Source organism: Acomys russatus, chromosome 18 (genome assembly GCF_903995435.1).
Source record: "Acomys russatus chromosome 18, mAcoRus1.1, whole genome shotgun sequence".
Classification (NCBI taxonomy): domain Eukaryota; kingdom Metazoa; phylum Chordata; class Mammalia; order Rodentia; family Muridae; genus Acomys; species Acomys russatus.
The window spans coordinates 3,316,203-3,340,945 of NC_067154.1; the positions used below are offsets into that span (position 1 = coordinate 3,316,203).

At 44.2% G+C, this 24,743-nt stretch overlaps 1 protein-coding gene across 2 annotated transcripts in view; it reads left to right on the plus strand.

Annotated features, from left to right (window-relative positions):
• Mtmr6 (myotubularin related protein 6) overlaps window positions 1–13,543 on the plus strand; it is a 34,434-nt gene extending 20,891 nt beyond the window's left edge. Inside the window, exons 3-12 of one of the 2 annotated variants that reach the window (XM_051160649.1) lie at window positions 3,057–3,191; window positions 4,477–4,590; window positions 5,797–5,929; window positions 6,646–6,755; window positions 7,104–7,229; window positions 8,279–8,328; window positions 9,119–9,319; window positions 11,008–11,139; window positions 11,831–11,957; window positions 13,137–13,543. In XM_051160649.1, the coding sequence (XP_051016606.1) occupies window positions 3,057–3,191; window positions 4,477–4,590; window positions 5,797–5,929; window positions 6,646–6,755; window positions 7,104–7,229; window positions 8,279–8,328; window positions 9,119–9,319; window positions 11,008–11,139; window positions 11,831–11,957; window positions 13,137–13,385 (1,377 nt within the window). In that variant the 3' untranslated portion in view covers window positions 13,386–13,543. The remainder of the gene's footprint in view (window positions 1–3,056; window positions 3,192–4,476; window positions 4,591–5,796; window positions 5,930–6,645; window positions 6,756–7,103; window positions 7,230–8,278; window positions 8,329–9,118; window positions 9,320–11,007; window positions 11,140–11,830; window positions 11,958–13,136) is intronic. The other variant, XM_051160650.1, reaches the window with a different exon arrangement.
• Window positions 13,544–24,743: the final 11,200 nt, after the last annotated feature.

Below are 24,743 nucleotides of genomic sequence, written 5' to 3' on the forward strand. Positions count from 1 at the left end.
TAATGTTGCTAACAGAGACATGCTGCCTTTCACAGTGTTTTTGAAGTTTTTAAAACGAAGCTGTCCTGAAGTGCTCCTTCTCTACCTTTCTTCTCCAGAAATCCCTCACTAATGGGCCTAGTGAGTAGACAGAGTCTGTTTTCTTTTCCATAGTTTTCCTTTAGTCCTACATGCACTTAGCAAAACTGGACGGCTTGCTTGTGCCTAGGCAAGCACCAAAAGCAGGAAGGGCACCAGGCATCTGGCCCGGCTGCACAGCCTTCACGTGGGAAGGCTTCTGTCACGACGAGTAGAGGAGACATGTCCGCATGAGTGCGAGGGCAGGTGTCTGCACACACGAGCTGCTGCGCTGGAACCCAGGGTGTCCTGCATAAACACATTCTCCTCCCTACCAGGAAGGTTTTTTTTTTCCCCCTGGGTTCTGGAATTTCATAGTGATGTGCCTTGGTATGTCATTTACAGACTGTCTCAGCTTGGAGAAGGTACTTCCCTGTTTCTGCAGTGTTTTCTCTGATTTTTTTCTTCCTGGCTTTTATTAGTTGGCAGACTTTCTGTGTAAGCCTTCATCCCTGCAAGTCTATTTTTCTGCATTCCGTGTCTTTCTGGAAGAATTCCTTAACTGTATTTCTTTCTTTCTTTTTTTTTTTTTTTTTTTTTTTTTTTTTTTTTTTTTTTGGTTTTTCGAGGCTGGGTTTCTCTGTGTAGCCTTGGCTGTCCCGGACTCACTTTGTAGACCAGGCTGGCCTTGAACTCACAGTGATCTGCCTGCCTCTGCCTCCCTCGTGCTGGGATTAAAGGTGTGCGCCACCATATCTGGCATTGTATTTCTTATCCAACTCTCAGATTATTTATTCCTGAGACTGTGTTTGTGACACTCAAGGGTTCTTTCTTTTTCTGGATGTCTTTAGTCAGCTTCCTGTTGCAGTCTGATTTGGTGTTAGCAACTCTCAAGCAGACATTTTTTGAAAAGGAATTCTGCGCTGGGTGTGGTGGCGCACGCCTTTAATCCCAGCACTTGGGAGGCAGAGGCAGGCGGATCTCTGAGTTCGAGGCCAGCCTGGTCTACAAAGGGAGTCCAGGACAACCAACACTATGCAGAAAATCCCTGTCTTGAAAAACCAAAAAAAAAAAAAAGAGAGAGAGAGAGAAAGAAAGAAAGAAAAGAAAAGGAATTCTGGGTGGCTCTCTGCTCATGATCTAGCTATTTAGAAGTGTGCATACCAGAAGTTGTATGTCTTTGCATTTTATGTTTTTCTGCTGTGCATTTGGCTTCCTCACAGAGCCTGCGCTTTGCTGGTGTGCCAGCAAAAGGACAGTTAAAAAGGGTGGTAGGAGCTCCATTCTGCTGAGTGGATTATAGCTCATCCCCTTGTTTAGAAAAGCTCACAGCTTCACTCCCTTACACTGCTGGGCCCAGTCTTGAGGTGTCTCTTTTGTAGACTAAACTCTGTTTCCAGGGAGGAAGGATCTGGAAGTCACAGCCTGCCTTATGTGTGCTCGGCCACACCCTGCTCCCTACAGGTGCAGCCCCTGTGGCCTGACCTTGCTGCTGGATTCTCCCAGCTCCTTCCTGTAGCAGGCAGGCCCTCTGCCAAACCAGTTGTAAGTCTGCTCTTACCCCCAAATGTCACTCCTCCTCTGCTGGAGTTTCTTTGTCTGTGCTTGTCCTGGTGGCCTGATGCCATACTTGTTAGAACTTGGTTCAAGTACATTTAAACCAAGGGAGTCACCTGGCCACCTTTGACACACCCTGTTAGCCTCAGTCATTTATTGGAAAGCTAGGCTAAGAAATACTCTTTGTTGCCTTGGTAAACAGAAAATGGGAATGCGGAGCCCAGGATTCCTTTAAAACAACAAACAAAGCAAAAAGACACCCTGCTTATGCTCAGGAAAGTAAGATGCCACATCCAACAATAGAAAACTGACTAGAAAAAGTTTTTATTCATAAAATAGGAAGAAACTCTTGAACAACATAATCGTCCTCATTTTCTTCCGTGATTGTAATTTTTGTGGTTGTATTTTGTGTGTGCATGTAAAATAAACAAACATTTATACTTGTAACACTTTCCCCAATGATACTCTATAAATAGGAATACACTCATAAATAAGAATAAAAGTCTTTTTTTTTTTTTTCTGGTTTTTCGAGACAGGGTTTCTCTGTGTAGCCTTGGCCATCCTGGACTCACTTTGTAGACCAGGCTGGTCTTGAACTCACAGCGATCCGCCTGCCTCTGCCTCCCGAGTGCTGGGATTAAAGGCGTGCGCCACCACGCCCGGCTAAGAATAAAAGTCTTAAAATGTCCTATTCTGTATATATTGTTAGCCCATCTTCTTTACTTGAACTTGAGCTGAAAGGATCTTGTAGCTCATCTAACACCTGGGATGCAGGAGCATCCTTAGAGCTGGCCTCTTGATAGACAAGTGACCCAGTGCTGCTCCTTAGGGCCACAGTGTTCTTAGTTTGTTTTGGGGGGCGGGGGAAAGAGAGAATGTGTGTGCATGCTATGTAAGGAAACACTTCATGTTCTTAGAATAGAACGTTGGGAAGTGTCTTAGGGTTTTACTGCTGTGAACAGACTCCGCGACCCCGGCAACTCTTATCAAGGAGAACATTTAACTGGGGCCGGCTTACATGTTCGGAGGGTCAGCCCACTGTCAGCATGGCGGGAAGCATGGCAGCGTGCAGGCAGACATGGTGCTGGAGAAGGAGCTGAGAGCTCTCCATCTGCATCAGCAGGCAGCAGGGAGAGACAGTGACACTGGGCCCAGCTTGAGCATCTGAGAGCTCAAAGCCCACCCTGCTGTGACACTTCCTACAGCAAGGCCACACCTCCAATGATGCTGCTCCCCATGTAGGGGCCGTCTTCATTCAAATCGCCACAGGACGTGTAGGCAGCGTCTAGATTCCGACAAGTATTTAAATCAAATAATTTTTTAAAGTTAATGCCATCCAACTTTCTCACTGACTTCTAAATGGATTGTGTGTTTGATTCTAATGCCTTTCTCCTTAAACCCTTAGGGTCCTTTTATAATCCGGTTCTTGTCTTTACCATCAGGCTGCCATTTGTCGCTGTAGCCAGCCATTGTCAGGCTTCAGTGCCAGGTGCCTGGAGGATGAACATTTGCTTCAAGCCATTAGTAAAGCCAACCCAGGAAACCGTTACATGTATGTTGTGGATACCAGGCCCAAGGTGTGTACCCAGTGCCATGCAGTCTGTCATCTTTACTGTTCTATGTCTTTACTTAGTGGGAATAAGCATATTTGCCCAGTTACAACATACCTGAATTGTAGCTTTAAATTACCAAGGCTAGTGCTGTGAAGGAAATCAGTCCTTTGAGGGTTACTAAGTTAGGAGACCAGTTCTCAGTGCCCTAGGTCATGATTTCTTCTGTGTCCTGATGTATGCATATCACACACACACACACACACACACACACACACACACACACACACACGTGCGTGCGCGTGCACACGCACACATATACATACACATATATAAAACATATATGGACATATAGAACTTTGGGGTTTTGTGTTTTGTGTGTGGTGTGTTATTATTTTGTTTTGTTTGTTTTGGTTTTTGAGAAAGGGTTTATTTGTGTAGCCTTGGCTGCTCTGGGCTTTCTCTGTAGACCAGGTTGGCCTCGAACTTACAGGGATCCGCCTGCCTCTGCCTCCTGAGTATATGTACCACCACCGTCAGGCTGAACTCTGGGTTTTGTTTTTTGTTTTTTGTTTTTTTTTTCTTTTCTTTTTTTTATTGTTGTTGTTTTTGTTTTTCATGGCAGAGTTTCACTATGTAGCTCTGGCTGTCCTAGAACTATGTGGATTAGGCTGCCCTAATCCAGAGAGATCTTGTCTCTGCCTCCCAGTGCAAGGATTAAAGCTGTGTGCCACCACACCCTGCCACATATGGAGCTCTTGAGGATGTATTAAGTCTTACGTTATCGTGAGGATATACCAGATAGTGTGTGATATGAAAAAATTAGAAAATCTTAGTACTTTTCCCCCTCCTGTACTTCTCTTTCTGTTGTTGATGATGATGTTTTAGCTGTTTTGAGACAGGACTCATGTAGCGTTAGTACTAGGCAGCTAAGCATGCTCCTCCTCCCACCTCCCGAATGCTCGACCCTAGGCATGTTCCACCACACCCAGCCCACTACTCTTTGCTAATAACACTGTTAACTAACAAAACATTTTATGTTAAGGTAATTTGACCATAATTTGAAAGATTAAAAAATAGAGGGAACAATTATTTAACATAGGAAACATTTAATTCGAGAACTGTAATGAACAGGAAATTGCTTTTCTCCTGGCATCTGTGGTACAAAGCTAAATTCTTACCATTGGGACCGAATCAGAACCCTTACTTCTTTTATGTGCATGGTAAACAGCTGACTCACATAGGACCCTGAAGTTAGAGTGATTACAATCTTCAACGGTGACAGCTAACTTTATTTTGATTTTTATTATAGCATCGCATGCAGAGCTGGTGGGATACACAAAAGGACATTGGCAGAATTATAGTGAGGATTTCTTCAAAAATCTGGAATGATGAGAAAATAAGAGAAAGCGATGAGAAAAAGCGAGTGAGCACTATAGAACACAAGTGACTTTAGGCAGTATCGTGAAAGCAGCCATAGCTGATTTAGAGTGATTTTTATCACTGTACAGTCTCACAAAAGACAATGAAAAATACAGAAGATGAGATTAATTTGAGTAAATTAGAAAGTAGTAAAAATTAGAAATTGGTACTGATCTTTTGTTTTGTTGAATATAAAGTTCTTTCTTAAGACTCCAGTGTTGGTAACGTCACATAAGAAAATGTATTCCCTTGTTACAGGAGGCTTGTAATCTAACTTTTTTTTTTTTAAGGTAATATTATACATAAAAATGATGATGTATACATTTTAAAGATGAGGTTTGACTGTGATTTGTAGCTCAAGACCTAATAGTTTTTATTCATATAATTGTCATTGATACAGAAAATACCTACTTTTTTTCACTTTTCTAAGTTTAAAATTAAGTAGTAGTAATGTGGTCACATTTCTAATTTTACTTCAGTTTTTATAGATGGCTGGGTAACTGGTGAGTCTGTGGGTACTGTTCACAGTACTTGCTACCAAGCCAAGGCCAGTTCACTTAATACAAAGCTACTTTCACCCAGTTTAGATTCCTTTTTTTATCTATGCTCATATGAGAAGAATAGTAATTATAGTAACATGCTATATGAAAGAAGCCAGCAAGCCCAATCCTAAGGGTGTCTCGGGATCACTGTGTGTCTCCTCTAGAGAGCAGGTTCTCTGAGGCCTAATTCTTGGAGCTGAGCTAGGCTGGAGGGTGATGCTGTGCACAACACAGCTGCGGCACAGTGCTGGGTTTCCATGGACCAGCTTCGTGGCATCGAGCCATAGTCACATCTGGCTCTCAGGGTTCCTGCGGTTTAATCTCACAGACTGATGCTGTAGGCTGAGTTCTCCAACCCTAGCCATCTCTAAATCCAGACTGAGATGGGAAACGTTCCTTTTTACCTTTGAGATGTCACGGAAGTATGGAAAGTTGCATTATCTTTTTGTATTTTGAGTCTTCTGGACTAGGTTTTCCTCTGTAACAACCTGCACATTGCTGGTGATGCGGCAGTTTTGCTTACTAAAAAGCAGTAGCTTATTCAGTGTTGATGAGTTACTTTAAATGCTCTCCTGCCTGTAAAGTGTGACTTAGTGTTTTTATGGCATTTTTGTAAACTAAAGATAAAAAATAATTTGATTGTAAATTTCTAAAATTTTGAATTTTAGCTCAATGCAATGGCTAACAGAGCAGCCGGAAAAGGTTATGAAAATGAAGACAACTATTCTAATATTAGATTTCAGTTTGTCGGAATAGAAAATATTCATGTCATGAGATCCAGCCTTCAGAAGTTACTGGAAGGTATGATTCTTGTATAGCTCTTAGAGAGCTTTGTGCCATGGAGATAATGCGGGAGTCATAGGGCTTGGAGTCAGTCACTCAGAGTAAAGAGAACGTGGGATTGATGTTAATAAACACTAAAAGTGTTGTTTTTAGCATGTCGTCAGTATAAAAGATGATAGGATAGCCCCTTCGCCCTCCTCTCCCTCTTCTTCCTCCCCTCTCTTTCTCTCTCTCCATCTCCCCTTTCCCCACCTTACTCAATTGCTTTAATCGAAGGTGTCCTGGAATTACCTCTGTAGCCAAGGCTTGATATGCTCCAGCTTCTTGGATGCTGGCATCACAGGTGTGCGCAGCCACAGCCTGCGAGACCTTTCGTGTCACCCAGTCTTAGAAAGCAGTTTTGTCCTCTATACCGATGTCTCACTTCAGGTGCTCGGTAGCCATGTTTGGTGGCCGCTGCCCTGTTGACAGGTCGCTGTTGTCAGAGATCGTAGACTAAACTAGTCATGCTCTAATCTCAAGCAAAGGAAAACGTAAAATAGTTAACCATTGGTGCTACCTTCCTAAAGGCAATTGAACATTTCTCTTAAGCCTAAGGAAAGACAGCAAGTGTCCCGCAAAGCGTTATTCAGCTCCTAATGTGTGTTTTCCCTAATTCACTCCCCTTGAGAGACCCTGAAGGGACCAGTGAGCACTCTCTCCCTGTTCTCATGGAATACTTCTCTGTTTTGTAGTGAATGGCAGCAAGGGGCTTTCTGTCAACGATTTCTACTCTGGATTGGAGAGCTCAGGGTGGCTTCGCCATATCAAGGCTGTTTTGGATGCGGCAATCTTCTTATCCAAAGTAACTCTCCCTCATTGGCCTGGGGTTTGTAACGGCTGGGAAAGAGTGGACTTAGCCTTTGTATGCTCAGACACCTTTGCTGTTCTTCGCCTCTTTAATGGGGTTCACTTCAGTTTGAAGTGGCACCTAACATGGAGGTTTACCATCCTCAACTATTTAGAAGCAACATTGTTATTCATCTGCCTTGTTTTTGTTGTTTTTTTGTTTTAATTATGTAGTGGCAACAGTGTTACTGCAGGGCCAGCTCTTCTTTATGATAACATATTTTCTGGTGTGGGTTTTAGTTCATAACCTTACTGATTTATGTAAAAGGAATTTTACAAGGTTCTAAGTGTCATTTCCCCCCAGGCAATAGTGGTTGAAAATGCAAGCGTGCTGGTACACTGTTCGGACGGGTGGGATAGGACCTCCCAGGTTTGCTCCCTCGGCTCCCTCTTGTTGGATTCCTACTACAGAACAATGAAAGGATTCATGGTAAGGATTTGTTCCGCGGTTGGACCCAGCAAGTTCTTTACCCAGGGGATGCTTGCAGCTCTCAGAGACAGTTTTATACTACGGTCATGCAGCTGGTAGATTCTGCTAGGCAGCTGGCCCTGCACAGAGCAGCTCTGGTTAAAGACTCCTGGGCCCTTGATGTCTGCGCTTGTGCTGCAGGGGACTACAGTCAGACTGATCTCCATTCGTGCCACATTTCTTCTTCTTTTTTATAAAATACTTTAGATTTAGAGATTGACATCCCACCACCACTACTGCCCTAAAGTGTTACAACAAAATTGTTGATACTTTCTCCCTCACCTTTGCCTAGCAAAAGTAACACAGTACTTAAATACAGTACTTAACTGTAAGCCATTTACAGCACCCTGATGTTAACTGAAACAGCACGGTGTTATCTGTCTACAAAACTGAATTTCTAGTTTAATAGTTTTCTTCTAGTCAGGATTGTACCTTCTTTTCATTTTCTGTTCAGTATTTGATTAGATCAGCTTTCACAACAGGCTTCTTCTAGCCTCTCGGTGTTATTTTCATGTGTACCAAGTGTGCTTCCCATAAGTATAGCAGAGGTAGTCTGTCATAAGGCGCTGTATCTGTGTCCCCACTGTAGTCTGTCATAAGGCGCTGTATCTGTGTCCCCACTGTAGTCTGTCATAAGGCCGCTGTATCTGTGTCCCCACTGTAGTCTGTCATAAGGCCGCTGTATCTGTGTCCCCACTGTAGTCTGTCATAAGGCCGCTGTATCTGTGTCCCCACTGTAGTCTGTCATAAGGCCGCTGTATCTGTGTCCCCACTGTAGTCTGTCATAAGGCCGCTGTATCTGTGTCCCCACTGTAGTCTGTCATAAGGCCGCTGTATCTGTGTCCCCACTGTAGTCTGTCATAAGGCCGCTGTATCTGTGTCTAGGTTCTGGCTTTTCCCCCCTACCTATAGTCTTTTTATTTTTTAATTTCTGTACTTAGCAACATTGCCACTGTATTTTTTTTTTTAAGTTGAATAGTTATATAGTTGACTTTGCTTTTTCTCACTAGGTTTTAATAGAAAAAGATTGGATATCATTTGGGCATAAATTTTCAGAGAGGTGAGTAGCAGTTATATACTTAAATCTTTGCAAAACTATACTTTTGTGTTCCCATTCTTTGGACTTTGCACATCTCTGTGGTGTGAGAACTGTAGCTCTGTATTGTGTGAAGCCAGACTTAATGTCTGTCATTTTTTCTGTTAGTGCCTTTGTTACTTCTCGTGGCCACTGAGGCTTGGCTTTTCTGAGACGAGCAGTCTTGTAGCAAGGCAGGCCTTGAGTGTCTGGGACTCATGCTTCTACTTCCTGAGGACTGAGGTTACAGATGCCCATTAAAATGATGGTTCCAAATGGACTTCTTATATCCATATTACATATGTAATATACATGTATGCATTAGTTTTGTATGTTTAAGTGTTACAGTATTTTGTATCCGTTCGGCCTGCAAAGCAAATAACTGACACAGGGAGACTGAAACGTTCTTTAAAGCTGCCAGCACTTCGCCAGGCAGAGTCTGAACTGATTCTAATCTACCTGTAAAGGAAACAAACTACTCTAAACCTTATAACACACATATATTCCAAGCACTTGCCTCTATAATCCCTGGGCCGGTCCAGGTCAAGTTCCAACCGTCAAAAACCCTTTCCTCTCTGACCGGCCCACGTTTCCTCCCTCTCCAGGAAGTCCCGCCTTCCACTTCCTGTCCTTCTGCCCAGCTGATTGGCTACACAGCGCTTTATTGATGGTTGATACATTCATTCAGCATTCTTCCACATTTAAGTTTATAGTATCTAAGCAAAGAACTTCTTTCAGGGGCATTTTTTAAAGTTTGTGCTTTCTGGGGGGTTAGGTGTGGCCATTTGGATGGTGACCCAAAGGAAGTCTCACCGGTGTTTACTCAGTTCTTGGAGTGTGTGTGGCATCTCACTGAGCAGTTCCCACAAGCCTTTGAGTTCAACGAAGCGTTTCTTCTTCAGATCCATGAGCACGTACATTCATGCCAATTCGGGAACTTCCTTGGCAACTGTCAGAAGGAAAGAGAGGAGCTCAAGTAAGTGGATGAGGAAAGCAGCCTTTCCCTTCTGTACCGCCTAAGCCATCCCCCTAGATCATGGCTGTAGAATGAAGTGCCTGACAGTTTCAGATAGAACTGAGTTTTATTTTAGAGTTTCTTGTCTGTATTTTTGTAGCTAAAGTACCCTACTAATATCTCCACTTTTCCAGGTAATAGTAAAAATACATTTTGAAGTATACATTGGAGTATAACAGTATTCAGAAAGGAACGTGTAGGATATGGGGTCAGCTTACTACCCACGTGCATATGCACACGCGCGCACATGCGAGCGCGCACACACACATATGCATGCACGCACAGGCTTGTATAGCCAGTACCCAGAACAAGAACCCTTTGCTGTATCCTAGAAGTTTCTCTTGGTGCTCCTTTTCCGTTTGAATGTATATTTTACAAGAGAGAAATCGTTACATTATTTTGTTTCTCAGAAAGTGTTGGTCACTTTTGTAGCAGTAAGTTTTATAGCAGTGGAAAATATAAAATGATGGCTTTATCTTATGGTAAGATGGCAGTTTATGGCTGTCCTCCCTGCTGGGCAAACAAGCCTGCTGACGTTGGCTGTTACGTGATGACTCTAACAGTCCCTGACTAACTGCTGTCCCTCACCTGCTCTTTATGCCAGCTTGTACCTTTGGGTTTGGATTCTGAGTTTAGACTTCTTACAGTAACAGTAAATCTAGACCTTCCAAGTGAACACAGAGAAGCTTGCCCTGGCTGTAGTCTGAAGACAGCCACGTGCCCATATTCCCAGTAGAGTAGAGCTGAGGAGACTGGGAAATTCTAAAGGTATATTCCAACAGTGAGTGGACTGTGCAGAGATGAGCAATAAGGAACAAGATGACATAAGCTTTGGGTTGGAGTCACAGTGGTTTATTATAATTTGCATCACATGACTTTTCTTAGTGTACAGTTCTGTTTTAGGAAAAACTTCTCAGTTGGTACCAAAAAAACCCAACCAAACAAACAAAAAACAAAGAAGAAAAATGAGAAGAGGAAAATAAAAATGGATATTTCTTAGTCTTCTTTCTTTTTTTTTTTTTTTTTTTTTGGTTTTTCGAGACAGGGTTTCTCTGTGTAGCCTTGGCTGTCCTGGACTCACTTTGTAGACCAGGCTGGCCTCGAACTCACAGCGATCCGCCTGCCTCTGCTCCCGAGTGCTGGGATTAAAGGCGTGTGCCACCACGCCCGGCTCTAGTCTTCTTTCTTAGAACATGCCTGTGGGCCATCGCAGGGTACATGGTACTTGCATGCCTGTAGCATCTGCCAGGCTTACCTGCTGTGGCCACGCCTCCTCTGCAGGCATCTGTCCACCACCCCTGTGCTTTTAGACAAGCACATGGCTGGCACTTCAGGCTCCTCCTCTGATAAGTGTTTCTGTCCTGTGGTGGTTGCCCTCATGGCCCAGCATGGGCTGTCAGTAAGGCAGAGCAGCTGCTGCAGGGCCTGCCTGCCAGTCCTGGGATGTGAGAAGAATCCCTAAGTGGAAAGTGAGGAACTGGCCGACCTGTGCTGTGCTCAAGACACATTTATTACGTGGTCACAAATGAGAAGGAAAACCCAGGGAAAGCAGAACTCAGGCAGGAGAGGTCAGCCTGCGCGGGAGCCGCTAGAGTTAGCAGGGCACTGTGCATCGCTGGGTAAGACTCACCTTGTCCTCATTCCCTCAGGTTGAAGGAGAAGACCTACTCCCTGTGGCCCTTTCTTTTGGATGACAAGAAGAAGTACTTAAATCCTCTCTATAGTTCCAAATCTCAGAGATTGACAGTCTTGGAGCCAAATACGGTCTCTTTCAATTTTAAGTAAGTTGGCCACTGATGCATTTATGCATGATTTTTCTCAAATTTTGAGAACTTTAAAGAATATTGTTTATTATTATTATTATTATTATTATTATTATTATTATTATTATTATTAGATGATGATGATGATGATGATGATGAATGTTTTGCCCATGTGTCTGTCTGTGCACCGTGTGAGTGTGTGCGTGTGTGGGGCTTGTGGAGGCCAGAGGAGGGCCTCCTATCCCTTGCACCTGGAGTTGGAGGTGATTGTGAACCTCCACGTAGGGCTGGGACCTGAACCCAGCTCCTCTGGAAAAGTAGCCAGTGTTCCTAACCATGAGCCATCTCTCTCGCCCCTAAAAATAGTATTTGAAGTAAACATTTATGGGGTGTAGTACGATCATTGTACACATGCATACAGTAAGAGCAAAGCAAGATGGTTAGGATTCCCGTGGCTTTACGTTGTCTTCTTAATTTTAGAGAACATACAGTGTATGTTTATGAGCAGTGTGGAGTTTCGGAACCTGTGTACAGTGTGCTGGTCAGGACAGAACAGTTGGTGCTTCTGTCTGCTCACTGATGCTGTGTGAGCTCCCTTTTCAGGCGGCTGTAGAGCCTGTGCTGTGTGAGCTGTCCCTGGCTCCTGTGTGAGCTGAGCTCCAGAGATCACTGTTCATCTAATGGTGTTTGGTAAACTTCTTTGTCATAGGTTTTGGAGAAACATGTACCACCAGTTTGACCGGACGCTCCATCCTCGGCAGTCTGTACTGAACATAGTTATGAACCTGAGTGCGCAGAACAAGCAGTTAGAGGAAGACATTAGAGATCTAGAGTCTGTAAGTATCTGCGTTGTCTAACTTACTGTATGGCACGGTCTTCCATTTTGGGTTGTTTTCCTTTGACGAGGATAAATGCACACATTTTTACTCACTTTTCTCTTGGCCTGTTCGCCTTTTTCTTTTTGATTTGTCAGGGCTCATTATATACTAGATACTAATTGTTGCTAAGGTTCTCACAGGCAGCTTTGTCTGGCCTGTTCTGTCTTCTTCACCTTACTGTTGTTACCTTTATACTTTGTTCTTTGTGCATTAAATCTCTCTGCACTCTAAGATTTTCCTATAATCATTTCTCTGCCATCATGTATAACTAAAAAAGATAAGAAAGATGTATTGTGTAAATATATTTAATGCTAGATCATTTTTGTTGCTGTTGTTCAGGGAGATGGGCATGTCTGCCCTGGAGACAGCTGTATCTTCATTGTCTCTTAGATGCAAAGGTGGTGACTATTTGAGGAAACTGTAAAGGGATATGTTAACGTTAAAGAAAAGGTAGCCGGGCGTCGTGGCGCATGCCTTTAATCCCAGCCCTCGGGAGGCAGGTGGATTGCTGTGAGTTCAAGGCCAGCCTGGTCTACAAAGTGAGAACAGGACAACAAAGGCTGCACAGAGAAACCCAGTCTTGAAAAACCAAAAAAGAAAGAAAAAACAAGAGAAGAGAAGAAAGAAAGAAAGAAAGAAAGAAAAAGAAAGAAAGGGCAAGTCATAGGCAGCATGAGACAGTTGTCTGGAGACAGCGGATTTGAGAGCATGATGCTCTGCTGCAGGGCACTTGTTTAAAAGGGAAAAAAAGTTATGTTCCCTTCCAAAGGCTGATATGCTCACTTGGTGACCCTTAGTGAGGGACATGCTGTGAGAAGCTTATCATGATCAGCGGGGCCTTCAGCTGAATAAGGTGTGATCGCTGTGTTATAGTGAATTCAGGTTGAGTGTGCCCTCTACCACCCCTGTCCTTAGAAAATGATTAATGGCCTATGCAGTCAAATCTGGTTGAATCAATTGACCAACTTAAAATTTTAATGAAGCATTTTCTTTGATAAATTTTAAGCTATTGACATTTTTGGTTGTGTGTCCCGCCCACGGGGAACATTTGTGAAAGCATGTTTCTTCCCTTCACCTCACATAGATCAGCCACGTCACATCTGTAGTTACTAATGTTTTTTCAATGTTTTGTTGTAGAAAATTAAACAATACAAAAATGGCATCCTAACGAAGGACTTGCTTCATGCTGTTCACCCTGAATCGCCTCCCCTCAAACCCTCCCTGTGTCTGAAAGAGCAGAGTCTGCTTCCGGTGAACGACACACTGCGAGCTATAGAGGGCAGCAGCCCAGCAGACAATCGGTACTGTGACTACAGCGAGGAGTTTTCTAAGTCGGAGCCTGCCGTGGTCAGCTTGGACTACGGCGTGGCCAGAATGACTTGTTAGCCTCCCTCAGCGTCTCCTGGTGACCGTGCTGTAGGGATGTGTGGTTGTGAGGATGCGCTGGACACATGGGCAGGGGGATTTGTTGACTAACTTCGGGGCTTAGCAGAGGATGGGTAGTTGAGAAAAGGATCTTAATGGCTCTTGAGAGGACGAAGGCAGTGAAGTGCCATTTGTAGCAAGAACGACACACTTTTTTCTGTAGGAAGTGAGTGGTGGTGTGTATACACTCTGGAAATGATTTACACAGTACACGAGTGAGCTGACAGTCTGTTGATTCAGATGTTAATTACAGCCAAGCTCAAACAGCTTTCCTTAAGTGTAATTTAACCCTGAGGAAGCAGACCTGACAACCTGAACCCTTTAATGGTTGGCATGGCATGTGCTTTCAGTTCTGGAGCTGTGTGACTGTTTGCGTGTTTTGCCATTTAGTGACGTTTTAACATTGAAGTGCCATAAAAAGTACTTCTGAGACAGCCTTAAAGTAAATTCTCAGTTTATTCTTCAGGTTTTACAGCCAAGGACAAGATGTTTGATTTCTCCTTTAATCAGCCTTATTTCATGTAAAGAACTGCACTTTCATTTCTTGAGGGTCACACACAGCAGTGTGTGTGTGTTGTAGACCTAATCTGGTAGTTTGTAATTGACCAGCTCCACTCATATTCAAAATTAATGCCACTGAAGACTTTGTTCTGGTTGTTATTTGTTCCAAGCTGCCACTGACAGTTCATTATGTAGAGCTTAGAGGACTGATTTCTTAGGATAGGCACATTTGGCATTCACTCTCGGACACTGCATTCTATTTATTCTCACTTTGTGGTTGGGTTAATCCTTGGATAACTGTACATTCAAAGTGGCAAAGTTCTAACGCATTCTGCGAACTAAATACATGTTTACCTGCCTGATCTAGACTATTTCACTTTAGTGAACCTGCCTACAAACTTGCAGGTAAAGTAAAAGGGGGAAGCACTGGTCGTGGAGCTTCTGCCTGATTATGTGAATTTTAAAGCCATCATTTTTATATGGAACATGTTTCTTTTATACAGAAGGGACAGGAAAGGGAGCAGTGAGGGAAGCCAGTTAATGTCAAACAAAAGCAGCCTTGACTCTGGAAAAGGGCTTATTATGCTTTGTTAGGCTCATTGTTTATTCTGAGTATTAGGACATGCATATCTTTTTAAAAAATAACTTCCAATTGGCAGTATTACCAGGCAGCTTTAAAATAAAGTTTAATACCATTGATGGTGTGAGGAATAGTTCAAGGGCACTGAGAACTCTGTGTACGTTACCGTATATATCTCCTGATTACACCTATGTCTATAATATTTCTTGTATTGGTTTTGAACATATGTATCTTTTTTGAAAAAAAAAAAAAGAAACAAAACTTTATTGTATGTGATTTTATCTACTGTTTATTTTTCCAGTTCACTTCTGTAAGACCTTGTGTAATAAAAAATACTGCATTTTAAAAAGTAACGTAAATGTACTAAAAAATACAATGTATAATTAACAGTGTTTAGACATCAGGAAAGGAAGCTTAATCTCTGTAGCCACAACAGGAAGATTTTGTGCCTTGGTTCCAGTCAGGTCGTTGTGGCTTTAGACTTCCATGGCAGACTTCTTACAGTCATCTTTTTGGTTCATTATGCTAACCTTCAACTTCATATGTACATATGTACGTATGTGCTCACACACAGATAACATCCTAAGTGACATACAGCGCATATGTTGGCAAAAGTCTGTGTAAATGTCTTATAAAATTGGAAGTTATGTTCGTTGTGTATTGAGATGTATAGCATGTAAATTATTTCATGTGTTATTTAAAGGCAATTAAATGCTCATGTTTTACTTTGAATGCTTTTCTCTTGAGTGAGGATCTTAGGGAAGACCCTCTGACTGTCACTTTGCTAAAGCAGCACATTCCTAGTGCCCGCTGAGCACTCACCCTTACACAGGTTGTGCAGCTCTCATCTGTCCTTAAAGAAACCTCTTTTTGTAGAGGACAGCTCACCACAGCTCCAGGGATTCTGGCTCCCTCTTCTAGCTCCCTCAGCCGCAAACACATGGTGTGCACGTAGTCACAATGAAAAGTTTTATGAATGAACAAAGTTTAAAATTATTGTTACTAGCCAGGCGGTGGTGGCTCACGCCTTTAATCCCAACACTTGGGGGGCAGAGGCAGGCGGATCTTTTGAGTTCTAGGACAACCTGGTCTACAGAGTGAGTTCCAGGACAGCCTGGGCTACACAGAGAAACCGTGTCTCAAAACAAATAAATAAACACATAAATAAATAAAATGAGTCAAATTAATAGTTGTTTTTCTTGTCACTGATAAAATAACTGAAGAAGCAACTTGAGAGGGGAGGATTTATTTTGTTCTACGGTTTGAGAAAGTGCCATGAGTTGAGTTGTGGTGGCGAAGACATGGCAGGACTCGCGACACCTCCTGGCTGTGGTAGCAATGTGAAGTAGCTAATTCTTGAGTGAGACAGTGAAGAAGCAGAGAACTGCAGGTGGCAGGAGCTGGAAAGACAATAGTCCTTAGCCTTGCTCCTATCATCCAAAGTGGGCCAACTCCGCCCTGCATCTAAAGTGTTCTGCCACCTCCCACAGCGATACCAGTAGCTGGGGGACCAGTCACATCCTGGTGCTAACAGTCTTGGTATATACCCAGTGAAGTGGCCTGCTATTGTGACTAGGCAATCAGCCATGTTTAACCAGGAATGGCATTTAGAAACCAAACTACACTCTAGCTTTGCTTACAGGACTGTCATTGCTTCAAGTGTTTAATTTTTTTTAAGTATTTGATTTATCTATATAGAATTTGTGTTTATGTATTGAAAGATGATTAGATCCAAACTTTTTCCAAAATGACTGTTTTTAAATTAATAGCTTATCTTCTTGCTCACGGCATGTCATTTCCATGTAATTCTTAGTTTTCTTTCCATGTACCAAAGTCCTGTACAGCCAGGCATGATGGCAGGAACTTGTAATCACAGTGCTCTCGGGAAGGAAATAGGTCCATTTTGAATTCAAGGCTGGCCCAGAAATCTGTTTAAAAAAAAAGAAACAATTCAGCAACCAAATAAATAAATTAAAATAAAAGTGCCCTCTGGCTACACAGCTGTAATTATCAAGCTGGTGTGGTCCTATTTTGCCTCACCACTCTCATTCGTCTCCCAGGGTCTCGGGGCTTTCTTTGCCCTTTCCCCCCCATTTTGAAGAAATCCCCATAGAGAAAAGATGCAAAAACAGTTGAAGGACATAGAAAAGTCAAACTGGACCTGGGCTAGAAGCTTCTTTTCTGCTGGGTAGCCCTCCCCTCCCACCCCCTACAATGCTGGAAGGTGCTGTAGGCTGCTGGCGAGAATTCCAGTTGTGGCAGTGCCCAGCAATGCTGACTGGCACAGGCAAGCTGAGTCCGCTGGTGCCACAGTGGAAAGCCCGTTACAGTGGAGACCTGATGTTTTTAAATGAACTCATCTCACAAACATTTGGCCTGACAACCATGGATAAAGTATTACTAGGAGATGGGTACATAAGAATGAAAAGTCCTTGTCCGTGGATATGTCTCTGTAGGGCCAGCGAGGGAGAAGGATGGTGTGTTATGGTGGAGAATCCGTTTGTCCCCCAGACTAGATTAGTAACATCTAAGGTGTTTGATGAGGTAACATTTCTGAGTATCTGTTGGCATTTCTTATACTAACTGAAGGCAGAGCGCACATCCTGAATATGGGTGGCTCTGTTCCATTACTGTCAGCCTAATGAGATGGAGGAAAGGAGAAAGCTAACTGCTGGCTAGCTTTCTGCCTTCTCTGCTTTTTTTCCCCCCCTTTGAGATGTCAGCAAGCAGCCACCACAAATTCCTGTGCTGTCTTGAAGCCAGCTGCCCCAGGCCTTACCCACCACAGTGAACTGTCTCCTCTCTGACTGTGAGCCAAACAAACTCTCCCTTAAGTTGCTTTTTGCCAAGTATTTAATAGTCACAGCCATGAGAATAGTGACTAATAAGGGGACCTTGGCTAGAGGACGAACCACTAGCTGACAATCTCTAGTGTGCCCTGCTGATGTGGGTGGGCACATGTGTCTGGCTACACTTTATCACAAAGGGCAAACAGCTTCACTGAGATGATTTCTTCATGCTAAACTTCATCTGCTTTCAGTGTGCATTTTCGTGGGTGTGGAGTTCTGGGGCGTGATGTCATCAAGGATGTTCTATTTGACCTCAGATTTGTTTAAAAAAAAAAAAAAACTTGGGTCTGTTCCCTTATCAGCCGAAGGCAGTGGTGACCCCCAGAAGGAAGAAGGGGGATATTGCTTGGTTTGGTCTGGTGTTTTAGTCAAGGTTTCTCTGTGCAGCCCAGGCTGACCTCAAACTCACAACCCTGGCACAGCATCACAACTGGCAGACACCTGCTGGTCGGATGACACGTCTCTTCACACATCCTACTCTTCTTCTGGGGTTAGTGACCATGTTCTGCTGGTTCCAAAGTGTCCTTGCGCAGACCTGGAAGCTTCCTCTGAAGAATTGCTTAAGGCATTGTTCTTTAAGGGATGTTATGTCCAAATAGATGCAAGTGTGTTGTTCACATTTTCACACTTGCACAGTCATCGCTTCCATCCAGCCAAAAAGATTCCTGTCCCCTCTGTGAAAGGAGGGAGCAAACTTGGGGCTGGAGAGGTGGTTCAACAGTTAAGGGCACTGACTGCTCTTCCAGCAACCACATGGTGGCTCACAACCATCTATAAAGTAATCTGGTGCCCTCCTCTGACCCGCAGGTGTGCAGCATGCACATAGAGCACTGAATACATAATAATAAAAAACTTTAAAAAAAAAAAAAAGAAGCAAACTTATTTCCTTTTTGAATAAAGGAAAGAAGACAACCAGCTCCCCCCCCCCGTGTGTGTGTGTGTGTGTGTGTGTGTGTACAGAATGCATTGTATACATGTGTGTGCACAAGGGCAATGCGTTTGTGTGAGCTGCGTTTGGAATGTAGTAGGTGGGAGAAGATGCTGAGAGCCATCCAACCCAGGCCAAGGATTTGAGCCTGTTGACTGTGGCGGGAATGCCAGTGAAAGGTCGCCTGTTGTTCTTTTATGGCAGAAAATGATACAGTCTGTGATATCCCAGAGCAGGAACTAAGTCATGTCATTAGAAATGTAGTTACCCTCCATCACCTTTGGTTTCTATAGCAACTTCAGTGGGTTGAAGTCAGCTGTCTGGTATGTTTGAGTCACATAATCATATTTGGTGCCAGGTATTTGATATTTTAAAATCATAAAACTACTGTATTAATATACATGTATTAAGGGGTTGGGAGAGGAGCTAGGAATATCAGTGTTTTTCAAAAGCTGGTTCCTGCTCCACAGTATCAGAATCACTTAGATGCACTGCTAAAATGTGCAGTCTTGAGCCCTCTCCCAACTCAGCGGATCTGTGTGATGGCACAGGTCTTCAGATCAGCGTTTCCAGAGGTTCCCAGGTGACTTAGGCAGCTTTCGGTGTGAGCCCTGTAGTGACCAATTGGCCCTGGATACAAGTTGTCGCCTTGTCTCCCTGCCCTCATCACCATCTGTGCAAGGGCTGTAGTTTTTACTATTGTGGTATAAAGATGTTCTAACCCAAGGCTGGGGAGATGGGAGCAAGGTGCTTAACATGCAATCATATCCCCAACTCCTACATAAGGGTCTGCTGTGGCGCTGGGCACCTGCAGCCTCAGCCAAGCAGTTCCTGGGCGCTCACTGGCAGCTAACCAAGACCAGAGTGCAAGCTGCAGGGTCAGTAAAGGATCATGCCTTAGAAAATATCGGGTAGAGAACAATCGAGGCAGCCTCGGGGTGTCAACATCTGGCCTCCACTTGCACCTTCACACCCACTTGTATACATGAAGTACAGGAGAACTTGACTTTCAGTTGTAGACTCTGTTTCTTAACAATTAAACTTTATTATACACCCCAACTAGCTTACACAAGAGGAAAAAAAGGTTAAAGGGAAAAAAGAGTGAGAGAGAGAGAGAGGAGTAGCAGAAGAGGAGGAGGAATCCCCCCCTAGACTTGACTCCTTAGCAAGTCCAGATCTTAGGTGACAATGAGAATTAACCATCCCAAGCAGGAGGCATCCACGCCATTGTTGTTTGATATTTTAAACAGTCCCAGCAGTAAGTAGTAGAGACAGAAAGAAAGTCTCCATGGCTTTGAAAGCCATGAAGATGAGTAGCGAGGGTGACTATGAAGGATGACACACATGGGAAGAAAAACGTGCCTTAACGTACTGTGTAACTGTTCCACTAAAATAATTGAATATATTACAGATGATCAAAATCAATCACTTGAACGAGTATGTCCTGTGGACTGGATATGGAAAATAAAAGATATCTCATGGGGAATTTTGTTTTGAGCCATAATATAAGCCTTTTTTTTTTTTTTTTTTTTTTTTTTTTTTTTTTTTTTAGTGACAGGAAGCATTTTTTTCCTTCAAGGATTAAACACAATGCCTGGTACTCAGCAGTAGGTTCATACTCATGAGGTGGATGGATGATGAGGATGATGAGGATGATGATGATGGCTAGGAAGATGGTATGTAAAGGATCCCAGACATTTCAGGGTCATTTATTCTTAATTTAAAAGGAAATTAAAAGAGAATTAAAGAGACCCGTGATAAAATATGGATGCATACCAAACATCATTCTTTTAATTGTTTGGTTTGGGTTTTTGAGACAGGGTTTCTCTGTTGTAGCCTTGGTTGTCCTGGACTCACTTTGTAGACCAAGCTGGCCTCAAACTCACAGCGATCCACCTGCCTCTGCCTCCCGAGTGCTGGGATTACAGGCGTGTGCCACCACTCCTGGCCATTCTTCTAATTCTTTTTTTTTTCTTTTTATTAATTTATTCTTGTTACATCTCAATGGTTATCCCCTCCCTTGTATCCTCCCATTCCTCCCTCCCTCCCATTTCCCCCTTACTCCCCTCCCCTATGACTGTGACTGAGGGGGACTTCCTCCCCCTGTATATGCTCATACGGTATCAAGTCCCTTCTTGGTAGCCTTAATTCTTAAATAGCCTGGAAATTTTCAGTTCACCAAAACTGTCTTTTAATACTCTCTTCCCTCCCTCACAATTGCGGACAAGAGTTTTGTCCATATATCTTAGTGGCTTACCCACCTGGAAATGAATTGGAACTTTACTATGTGAATGCTGACCATAGACACCAAGGAAATTGGATGATGGAGACGCTCTAACATTACTTCACAAACCCCTGTGCTTTCTGACATAGGTGCTGTCCTTTAGCAAACCTATGTGCTCTGAAAAACCCAGCAGGGCATCAACTCTAGGAGTCAGGCCAAGTGGTGCTTTGCCAAATGATTCTGAAAATGCTCAGCGCTGATAAATGTTTCATGTCTCCCCTTCCTATGCAGCTGCTAGTGAAGAGCTTTCCTCTTTGCTAAGAGCTTGTGTTTGGCTGTTTTCCTCGTTGTTTCCCCCCATTGAATGTTTTGACCCAATTTCTTGCTCTGTCATTTCTCCACTTACCCTTTCCCAGGGCCTCTTACATCAAAGCCTCTCGTTTAGCATTCAGTTTTGAGTTCCTGGGGCTTTTGATTTGAGCTAATAAAATTTATAGCAGTTGCCCTTCCAGGACTGCGTTTTAATGGGTAAAAATATAAAAGGAAAAGAGAGAAAGCTGCAACCAGAGAGGAACCGAAGCCATGGCTATTTAAAGCTGCCTCTTTGTGCGTTTATCGCCTTTACTGCACACTGATTTCTGGTGCATGTTATTTGAACACGCTTCTAGATTCTCCACACTCTCAAGCGACCCACGCATCAAACATTCAAGGAAGCACCTGAACAGGTTAACAACTCGTGTGTCAGTCTTAGAGAACAGTTAGTGAGTGACCTGTGGGTCAGATGCTGTGTAAAGCACTAAGAATACAAATATAAACAGGACATAATAGTCTCTGTCAGCCGGGCAGTGGTGGCACATGCCTTTAATCCCAGCACTCGGGAGGCAGAGGCAGGTGGATCGCTGTCAGTTCGAGGCCAGCCTGGTCTACAAAGTTAGTCCAGGATGGCCAAGGCTACACAGAGAAACCTTGTCTCGAAAAACGGGGGGTGGGGGGGGGAGGGGAAGGAAGTGGCTAGGCTTCACATGGGACCTCTGTGTCACATGTACCTGTAGTGAGACATGAGAGGGCGTTCTCCCTATGGGCCAGGGGAGGACATGTGATAGGAGTCAGGGATATTATAGGGGTACAGTTGTAGTCGGACTAGATAGCTAGGAATTCACTCACTGAAGAGGAAGAATATTTAAGAGGGAGGGTAGACAGGTACAAGGGCGTGGGATAGAGCGTTGACGTTCCAGTGCACTTGGGCTGCTGTGACCCATTGATGGGGTGGGAGGTGGGTGATGAGAGCAGACACAGGGTGGTGGCTGTCTTCTGTGGTCTTCTGTAGGGTGTGGGTGCTGGGGTGTAAGCCTCACTGAGCTGGAGGATTTTAAATAGTGTGCTCACGTGTCACATAAGGAGCTTAGCGCCTTTGGAAGACATTTTGGGTAGAAGTGAATTGGACTGGCAAAATTCCCGGTCAGTTAGTATCACTGGCCGCTTTCTGTCTCGTTCCTCTGCCCTACACTGCTCTCAGTTCTCCAGCAGTGGCCTCTTCTGCAGCTTGGACACCCACCCCCCAACACTGAGGCTTTACTCAAAAGTGTGGTTCACACCTCATGTTGTCCACCCTAAGTGTTCCGCAGAGCCCTGACCCAACTTGGAAGTGCAGGACGTTTACCCTTCTCAGGAAGGGGCGGGGCATCGAGACCCTGTTCTCCTGGCCCACCTTCAGTAAAGAACGCAGAGAGGCTGCTGTGCTCAACTTTCGGCTGCTCTGGCGCATACTGGGCATAACCAACTTAGAAATGAGGGTCCTGTCCATGACCCACTGCTTTTAGGCCCGTGGCAGTGATGTTGGGGACACAGAATAGCAAGGACATGTGGCATGTCACGCTATGACCAGGAAGTAAGACGAGGAAGGAACAGGGGTCCTGTAGTTCCTTTCAGGATCACCCTGCAGTTACCTAAATGCCTCTCCTTAGCCACCATCTCTTAAAATTTCCACCACTTCAAATAACAGCCCCAGCCAGGCATGGTGGCACACGCCTTTCATCCCAGCACTCGGGAAGCAGAGGCAGGTAGATCACTGTGAGTTCGAGGCCAGCCTGGTCTACAAAGTGAGTCCAGGACAGCCAAGGCTACACAGAGAAACCCTGTCTCAAAACAAACAAGCAAACAAACAAAACAAAAACAAATAACTCCTCCAAGGCTTCAAACCTTTAACAGACAGGCCTGAGCTTGTGGGTGGGAGTTCACAGTTTAACAATAGTGAGGCAGCCTGCCTGTGCCTGAAAAAGTTCCAGCCAGGATCAAAGCTCAGGCACCCTCAGAGGTGATTCTTAGTAACCCACTATTCCTTCCTCAGCCTCCCGGCCCACCTTACTCCTGCCATCAAGTCAACTCCCAGCTCCATGCTCAGCTCCAGGGGAGGGAGGAGAAGGACTCTGACTGAACAGCATGTGTCTGTGAGGAAGTGAGATGACAGTGTTGGGGAAGGAGGAGGGAGGGCTATTTCCAAATAGCAGGAGAATCAAGGGACTTGGGAATCAAGTTGATATGAGGGTACGGTAGAAGATACAAAGGTCTCAGGGATGGCCACATGATTGCCCAAGTTGAGGAAGAAAGCTGGCAGGGTGTAGTGTGTGCAGGAAGCTGGCACTCCATTTCTCACAGGCATGCAGGTGTCCTGCGGAAATAAGCAGGGTTGGCTGGAGGAAGTTGGCCTCAAGGGTGTGGAGCTCAGAAAAGAGGTCGGTGTCTGGCAGTTTCGTGATCCCTGCGTGTACAAGATTGCCTGCCTACACTAGGCATCACTTGCTACATAGCCATGACTCTTACAATGGTTGCCTGTATCTTTTAACACTCTGTCTTTCAACACCCCACTTCTATTTCTTTATCATTGGTTGATTTATGTATTTATTGTTTATTTCTAAGAGACTGACTTTTTTTTTTTTTAAGACAGTGTGTCATGGAGCCCAGGCTATCCTCAATCTTACTATGTAGTCAAGGATGACTACGAATTTCTGATTCTCCTGCCTCTACCTCTCAAGTGCTGGAAATACAGGTGTGTGCCACTACACCTGATTGTATGTGGTCCTTGGGATCACACCCAGGACCCTGTGCGTGCTAGGCAAACTTATTTTTATTAATCGAGCGACGTCCCCAACTCATTTTTTTAAAAATTTGTGTTGCTATCATCCTATTCAATTTTCTCTTCCTAAAAATAATCACTCAGATGAAGCGTGTGGTCCCCATCTCTGTGAATGACGGGTAGGACGGGCAAGCGCATAGGATAGGACGCCCAGCTAAGTTAAAGACACCTACCTAGAAGTAGGCAAGTTTATTGGCTCTGACAGTACAACCCCTTGTCCTCACTGTGCTCCACTTGACTCTGGTTTTGGCTGCCATCTATGTGTCTATCCTTTCTATTTTGACTTAGGCCAATGGGGTTCGTATAAACACACATCTTTATCACAGGGCGATAGAGTAGTGCTTTAGTGTTCTCCAAATGTGCATGTGTTAAGTTTGAGGCCGGTATTGGGAAATGGGGAACCCTTTAGGAGGCTCCGTGGAAGAAGTTAGGTTGGTGGCAGCATTCCCTTGAAGCGGGTAGTGAGATGTTCATGCCCATCTTTCCGGTGTCCATTTGACTCCACGAGCAATAAATTCAGAGCCAGCAAGTTTGCATCCCAGTATTACATTAAGGAAAAGAAGCCACGCACATCCCCTTGGTTTGTTTAGCCAAGAATGATCCCCGATCTGGATTCGCTACTGTTGGCTCTCCCTGTGTCTCCCACCATCCTCGTCTATCTGTTGTATGAACATGAATCTGTACCTGCCTGAAGGATGTCTTGTGAATCTGCCCCTGTCGCTCACAAAGGACTTTGCTCTCTGTTTATTGAGCAGAAAGCATCACATCGGAGAAGGGATGAGGGACACCTTACAGACATCTTTAATAGACTTAAAATTAAAACACACACACACACATGAGATTAAGTCACTCACCCTAACTAATCCTGAAAGACCCCCGAAGGGAGACCCTCACTCAAGCCTCGGGATGGCGCGCACCCAAAGACACACAAACGACCGTATTGCTGTAAACGCATGAGGTAGTTTATTGGCGGAGCTCCAGGTCGACACGTATCTCACGCAGGAGACAGAGGGGTCGACGCAGAAGCCCAGGGGTTTGGGGTTTATATGGACAAAGGTCGGGGGGCACGGGAAGTTTTGGCGTGGCCACACATGATTGGTTGTT